An 8,161-nucleotide genomic window follows, 5' to 3' on the forward strand; every position below is an offset into this window, starting at 1 on the left:
CCCCCATTTTGCATGTATACAGTCTCATAGGGCAATCTTATGAATTTTAATTTTCAAAAACTTTGCTACAAATTTATTGAAGTCTCAAGCCTGGATTATACTTCAATAAGACGTGAGACAGCGGGTTGCTGATTGCACAATTTCAGCGCGTTTTTTTCCTGACCGAGTATAAACAGGCTGAAGACGTGGTGGTCCATAAATGATCATAAATTCTCCCTCTGCCCTCCCACAGCTAATATAAAGTTTATAAAGTACAATAACGATGGCTGGATAGTGTTTTTTCCACTCAACATCAGTGTTAAGTTGAGTGAAGTAGAGCCGGTTTATTTATTTATTTTAAAACGGTGGACGAAAAAAAAAAGACGCGACCAGCTGTGCGCTCACGTTCATCCTTGGGACCTGGATCTAACCAGCTGCTCTTTGAGCTCTTTTTAAAACTGGCTTCAGACAAAAAATATAATTTTGAACAAAGTAATACTCAGAAGAAATTGAGTTGCTCGAGGTCCTGTTCTGGTCCAACTCCTCGGCGCTGCCACAGCTGAGGACCACTGGCCCTCTGCGGTGCTCCTGATGAGCAAACACACCCACAAATTTTGGACCTATCACTGAGAGCTGCAATGTGGAGGGTGCTGAAAAGTTCTGCCAGCAGGTTGTGACAAAAGGGGGGGCAGAGTCAACACTGAAAACATGGGGATGTAATCTGAGCCGATTTCAGCAGTTCAGAGGGAGTATGAAGTAGGCTTAAGGAAATAAGTTTGCCACCTTCTTGTCGTCCCTTCCTGCTCTTCTGCCGCTGCAGACACTGTTATCTCTGCCCCACGTCTCTCCCCATGGCCGACAGTCTGTTTGTCCCCTACATCATCCCCATTGTATTATGTGAGCGCGACATGGATTTTTGTGAAAATATTTGGATTTCTGAGGGTTAGTAAACAGGTGAATGTCCTAAGGGGTTGTCCGTCCGTCCGTTTTCTGCCGCTTATCCGGGATCGGGTCGCGGGGGCAGCAGCCTAAGCAGAGAGACCCAGACTTCCCTCTCCCCAGCCACTTGGGCCAGCTCCTCTGGAGGAATCCCAAGGCGTTCCCAGGCCAGCTGAGAAACATAGTCCCTCCAGTGTGTCCTGGGTCTTCCTCTGGGCCTCCTCCCAGTGGGACATGCCCGAAACACCTCACCAGAGAGGTGTCCATGTGGCATCCTTACCAGATGCCTGAGCCACCTCAACTGGCTCCTCTCGACGTGGAGGAGCAGCGGCTCTTCTCTGAGTCCCTCCCGGATGACCGAGCTTCTCACACTATCTCTAAAGGAGAGCCCAGACACCCTGYGAAGGAACTCATTTTGGCCGCTTGTATCYGTGATCTCGTTCTTTCGGTCACTACCCAACATGTAGGAGYAACTCAACCTCAACAGCAGTCCTAAYAAACCATTTATCCACTATTTTGGATGAAACTGTTTTCATGCTCAAGACTGAAGCATCTGCAGAGGATTCAATCAACATCAGAAACGTTTCCAGAGATTGTTTACATGTAAACAGGGCCTCAGTCCTGACTTGAAGTGTCTTGTGAAAGAGGCTACAGTTTTAAGGATTGAGAACCGCCCCGGTACCAGCAGTATTAAAAACAAAAGAATCCAACTACTCCCAATTGATTGGAAGGAGTAAGAACTGGTCCCCTGCTGTCCCAAAGCACTTACAACAGTAGAGTCCACCCCTTGATGAGTCAGCCTGCTTTAGCAGCTAGGGGGGATTCATATTACGCAAGCAGCCTAAACATCACGACTGACTGTAAATAAGCAAACACTACCACAGCTTATTAATAAAACAAACACCGACAGGCTGAGGATCTCAATTTATTGCAGAAAACTTGAAGKCAGAACTTAATTTAAGCTACAAAAGCCTGACACAYGCTTTTATGAATAAGACATTAGGGGGCGTGGCCTGTACTGGCCTSTACAGCAGTATTTACAAACTCATGGTCGCTGTTGTCTTTTATGTCCTCATAAATTCAGCAAAGTTGTCTTTATATCAAAGGCATTCCCATTAAGTTTTAAACAGAACAACTCTGATTGAGGCATATTTTTAAAAGTGTAACATAAAGGGWAATTTCCGTGTTTTCTTATTTCACACTTGTGAGTAACACCCAGCCAACAACATAAACACAAGCTTAAGACTGCAAAGGCTTGACTTCAGTGTTTAAAAAAAACTCTGCCTGCACATGTCCTAGAAAACAAACCTTAAAATAGCTTCATTTGACTGCCTACAAGCTCAAATGAACATGCAGGCAAAGAAGCCAAGTCGCTGAGCAACAGAGGGCAAAGTCGCAAACTAAACCCAGAAGAGTGTGGTTTTTAAATAAAAAGTAAAAAACTCTGCTCTCAAAGTTAGTGACATACCTGCACACTCATTTGCTGGTCATAAAACCCCCTTTCCTTTGCTGCGAGTCAAAGCTAACTTGTGCTGCAAATGTGAGTTTAGCCTCCAGTGCCTCCATAGTGCTGGTAACGGTAGCGGTAGGGGGGCAGGACAGCGCCACAGCAGAGCTCCTTAGAAGGGCTGCCGGGCCGCAGCACGGTCGCCGCACATATTCCAGGAAAGCGTGTCATCGGGCCGCTTAAGCCCAAAGAATTGTCCGTCTCACATGCACGCACTAATCTATGCAGGGTCACTCAAGGTAATCCCCGCTGAGCACTCCTCTTTGATTGGCACTCACAACAGCACAGTGAGTTTTTGGGCCTGTCAGATGGCCGGGCTGTACCAACGCAGATTTTTAAGCGGGTGGATTTTTCTCTCTCTCCCTCTTTCTGTTTGAAGAAATAAATAAATATAAAAATGAGCACACAATCAGCAGAGAGGCTGCCAGCGCTGACTCTGTCTCACTCAGGGTTTTTTTTTTCCACTCAGTTTCACTCACTTGCCCTACATTCCAGCTCTCTCACTGTTGCTCACTCAGTCTTTTTCCTTCCCACTCCAATGACTCACTCTGCTCACTCAAACATCAGTGGTTAAGGAACACCAAACACTGGGAAATCCACTAAACACTGATGCGCATTTCTTTAAACATCAATTAAAAACCATCGTACTCTAGTGTGTCATGACTAAAACTTTGAGAATACAAAAATACTMTATTTTGTTCAAAACAAAACAACAAAAATTCAATGTACGATTATGTGTAATGCAAAACTAAGGGTAGGGATGTCCCGATACACTTTTTCACTTAAGATACGATACCGATATTACAACTTTGAGAATTGTCCGATACCGATATTGACCCGTTACCATAAAGTACAAGTCACACGCTTTTACCTATTTTGTAATGTAAAATCTTAGAAAAGTCTTGATCAGGTCAAACAGTGAAAAAGAGTAGGTATGAGAAAAACTGACCCATTTATTTTTAACCAATGGATCACATACATTTTAAACTGAAGAACATTCTACAATTTAATAAAATTAATAAAATTAATTAGAAGACCCTGAAAAAGAAAACATAATAAAAACAAAATGTTCTTTTAAAGTATAAAATAACAATTCAAAATCACTTCGGTTATTGTTTTACTACCTGTCAGCCTGGTGCTGCTTTATGGTGGAAAAAACTGAAGGTGGGGACAAAACAAAAGCCCACATTATTGTCTGTTCAAAGTTAAGAGTCCACAGCTCCAGTTTTACTGACTGTAACCAAAACAACGTGATCATTGCACTTAATCTTCACTCAAACAAGTGTGTAAACAGATTAAACATCACTCTAATAACAAGAGCAAAAAATAAATAGTAAGAATTAGTCAGTTATTTAAATTGATAGCTACCTTTCTTACTGCTGCATTTTCTGAGCATCATGTGGAGATCAGCCTCTCGCTCCTGCAGGGAGCAGTTTTTATCACTGCTCTCGTCATGTCGCGCTCATACTTTAAAACAAAAGCTGCGCTCTCCTTTCTTCTGTCCATCAAAAGCTAATCCACGGGATGTCAAAACTAAGCGTGCTGTCCTCGCTTCTGCCAGCTTAGAACCACCGACTGAGAGAGGAGGTTCCAAAACAGCGCGGCTGTGTGCGGTCACTGGACCGAGGCTGAACGAACCGAGCCGAACCGCAAAGCTGCTGCCAGGGTGGAGAGTAGTTGTCGCTCCGGTTTAAAACGTTCACGGTTCTGTTCCCCCTCGGAAAACTTGTGCGTGACAACTTTGCACTTAGCTTAGAAACTCTGTTTCTGATGAAAACAGAAAGTTCTGCCGACATTCTTGCTAACTTGTTAGCGCAGCATGCTGTTGTGATCATGTGAGCGCTACATGCTGGATCCAAGCACTGCTGGATAGAAACACTGGAGCGGAGTCAGTGAACTGCTGGATTGAACTGCTTATATCGGACATTTTTTATGCAGGCCGATAAAATCCGATACTCATTTTTTGGCCGATATCGGACAGATATCCGATATCAATATCGGATCAAGACACCCCTAACTAAGGGCAGTGTAATGGTTCATGAAATAATGTTCACATGGGCCAATATGAAATTTTAGAGATTAGGGTTATTTTAAGAGGAAAGAAATCCACTCGACACTGCTTCAACTTGAAGGAATGCAAATTATCAGAAGGTTTAAACGGACATCATCATGGTTGACAAATGATTGAGCTAAAGCTGTTTTGGTTAAATCTCAAAATCAAATGTGTGTACAATCTAATGTTTAATTTTTAATCAATGTTATTGTTTTTATGCCTGCTTTTAAGGCCCAGTTATAGTCAAACTTCAGAGTGCCGTGCAGGTTTCTGCTGACGGCGGGACAACCTGAGCAAGAGTCGTAGGCGTTTAYAMGTGACGCCTACGTTGGTGCAGTWTTCTCTGAAAGGACATGTGGCAGTACATGTCRTAACTCTTGGCAATTTTGTAAAACAGAGAACAAATGCTTGACAGACAAACAAACTATCTGAATGGCACAGAGTGCACGCCAAGTTGCAAAACTTGAGAGATGAGTGACCCAGTGCCACAGGCAGCCATGCCCAAGCCATCACACTGTCTGCTGTGTTTTACAGATGATGTGGTGCTTTGGATCATGAGCTGTACCACACCTTCACCAGACTTTTCTCTTTCCATCATTCTGGTAGAAGTTGATCTTGGTTTCATCTGTCCAAAGAATGTTCTTCCAGAACTCTGCTGGCTTTTTAGATGTTTTTTAGCCAAGTCCAGTCTARCCTTTATATTCTTGATGCTTATGAGTGGCTTGCAGAGTGCAGTGAACCCTCTGTATTTACCTCCATGCAGTCTTCTCTTTATGGTAGATTTGGATATTGATACTTCTACCTCCTGGAGAGTGTTGTTCTCTTGGTTGGCTGTTCTGAAGGGGTTTCTCTTCACCATGGAGATTATTCTGTGATTATCCACCACTATCTTCCGTGGGCACCCAGGTCTTTTTGCATTGCTGAGTTCACCAGTGCTTTCTTTCTTTCTCAGGATGTACCAAACTGCCACTCCTAATATTGTAGCATTTTCTCAGATGGGTTTTTTTCTGTTTTGGCAGCTTAAGGATGGCTTGTTTCACCTGCATGGAGAGCTCCTTTGACCGCATGTTTACTTCACAGCAAAATCTTCCAAATGCAACAAGAACACCTCAAATTAACTCCTGGTCTTTTATCTGCTTAATTGAGAATGACATAACGAAGGAACTGCCCACACCTGTCCATGAAATGGCCTTGGAGTCAACTGTCCAATTACAGGGTGGGAACATGTTAAGGAGATGAACTCCTAAACCCTTCATCCAATTTTAATTTGGATACCTTGAAATGAAAGCTGAATGTCTGGACTTTATGTCCATGTACATTATATAACTATAACTTGAATATATTTCAGTAAGCAGGTAAAAAAAATAAAAACTTTTGTCATTGTCTAAAGAGATACGGACTAACTGTATTATTGTAGAATCACATCACATTTCTGAGAACCACATTTTTTATTCTCGTAAATTCCCTTTCTGTCATCATGACACAAGCCTTTCTGTGTGCTTAGCATCTCAAACACTATCAGATCAAGACCAGCATTCAGGACAGTACAGATCTATCTGATAAACYGCATATTTTACTGCAGAGTGTGAACACACTGTAGCCGAAAATATAAAACTCTACGATTTACTGCAGTCTAATCATGACATTGCACAGCKATTATAAGTTTCTGACAATCTGCCCTACCTCTGTAAGTCTGTGTATCTAGTGACCAAATCAGTCGTGCAGGTTTGTAWTTATTATACAACTCAAGCAATTGTAAAATGTTAACATAAAGAGGTTGTTTTAACGGGTAAACACACAACTAGCATTACGGTCCCTGAACGCCAAGCACTGTACATTTAAAAAAATACAACCAGATAATATTTACTAAACCGGATGATCTAGTCTCATTTGAATCCAGTTACTCAGAAATCTAATACAAACATTGATGATCGTCTCTTGAAGGCCTTGTCATTTCCCATAAATCCTTACACACTTGAATTTTTTCAATACAAAGTAGGAAGAAGTACCTAAGTATTGTGGGTATTTGTTTATAATGTGGGAAAGTGGTTTACAATTTGTACTCTATACGCATGTTAAAATTTCTAGGCCCAGATTTACACAAATATAAAATATTTGGTTCAAGCTGGATTTGTAAATGATGGGTGGAGTAAACATACTCTGTCCTTCGCAGAGCAAGTTTAGGAGAATTAGCAAATGCACAGAAGCCACAGCAACAATGCACAATCGTGTCATTTGTGTTAGAAAACTGTACATGTGAGACAGGACACAAAGAAACATCTGACAAACTCAGCCTTTGCAACAATATCAACTCACAGCGAACAGACGGTTTGAGTTACAAACTTCATGCATATTATTGTTCTTCTAAGAAGTCTGGTCACCTCAGCTTTCAAGGAAAACACCATCAGAGTACTGTTCTTCTAAAGCCAAACTCCAACTGAGTTTGTCATTTGTTCACTGAACATTTTACTCATTACAGAAGGTTCATTCTTATCATTTCAATTAGAATTGCAGCCAGAGCACCCAATACTGTTAAATAAACAAGCAACACACTGCGAACAAACACACTGCATGTACACAAGTCTTAGGTTTACCTGGTTCCTTCCTTTTCTTCTTCGCCTGACCAACGTCTTGTAGTTCTGGTTCTTTTTGGTCAAGTAGTAGAAGAGGACGCAATCGGAAACACACTGAAAARAAKAAATTAAAACATGTAAGYATTTGTAAATACATCAAGAGCTTTATTTAGACATTTAATTCACAAGTGATGTTATGGATTCTCAGTTTTCTCATCTTTAATAAGCAACTCTAGCGTATCAGAACAGAATAAGGTGCTCTAAAATGTTTTATTAAAGCTTAAATAAACACTACTGAATATAATAACCTGCCTTGAGTCTGGATTAACTCATCACTGAAACAACAAAAATAGTCATCATGTCAGGACAAGCCACAGTTTACCTTTCTTTCAAGATAAGAAGCAATCAAGCCAAAGTTTTTGGGGTGTTGTATGAACCTGAAAAGCAAAAGAGCAGAAATAAAATATATTTTCCTCTGAACAAGGCAGCTTTAAAAAACATCTCTGCCCTACAGACACACAGGACAAAAACAACTCACTTCTCTTTAAAGATCTCCTTCTCATGCTCGGTCCAAACGTTCATAAACTGCCGTGCTTTGTAGACCTTCATGGGGTCGTCCATCAGGCCGTTCATGTTGATGAACTTCACTCGCCTCTGCTCCGAGTCGTACATCATGGGAGGGATGACGGACAGCTGTCTCATCTGTTTCTCATTGTTCTGGAGAACACGGTGAAAGTGGTTAAAGTTGGTCCAAAGGAGAACTGCTTGATTTACAGAAATCTTTAAGGTACAAAATCAAATGTATTAGCTTAAATATAGAATCTTCCTTTGAGGATAGTGTCAGTTAGGAATGTGCAATATGGCAAAAAATTCATATCACGATATACATTATGATGAGTGACGTTAACGATATACTGTATATCACGATATAAAAATTATAATAGAAAATAAATAAATCACACATTAATTGAGTGGAATAAATATGTATAGGTAAAAAAAATTAGACCTTAAAATCTCCTTTTTTAAGGGACACTTTAAAGTCTCCCATAAAAATCTAAATTTAAGGGAGATCTACCTGGTTAAATCATGTGTGTGTGTGGTGTGTGTGTG

The 8,161-nt window shown here is 41.1% G+C and overlaps 1 protein-coding gene across 3 annotated transcripts in view; it reads right to left on the reverse strand.

Moving 5' to 3' along the window:
• Positions 1 to 8,161, reverse strand: part of ncor1 (nuclear receptor corepressor 1) — a 72,209-nt gene that overhangs the window by 41,065 nt on the left and 22,983 nt on the right. For all 3 annotated transcript variants that reach the window (XM_014019624.1, XM_014019623.1, XM_014019622.1), the window contains exons 12-14: positions 7,590 to 7,768; positions 7,434 to 7,488; positions 7,073 to 7,165 (exon numbers count right to left, since the gene is read on the reverse strand). In XM_014019624.1, the coding sequence (XP_013875078.1) occupies positions 7,073 to 7,165; positions 7,434 to 7,488; positions 7,590 to 7,768 (327 nt within the window). The remainder of the gene's footprint in view (positions 1 to 7,072; positions 7,166 to 7,433; positions 7,489 to 7,589; positions 7,769 to 8,161) is intronic.

Source organism: Austrofundulus limnaeus, unplaced genomic scaffold (genome assembly GCF_001266775.1).
Source record: "Austrofundulus limnaeus strain Quisiro unplaced genomic scaffold, Austrofundulus_limnaeus-1.0 Scaffold225, whole genome shotgun sequence".
In the NCBI taxonomy this organism is placed as follows: domain Eukaryota; kingdom Metazoa; phylum Chordata; class Actinopteri; order Cyprinodontiformes; family Rivulidae; genus Austrofundulus; species Austrofundulus limnaeus.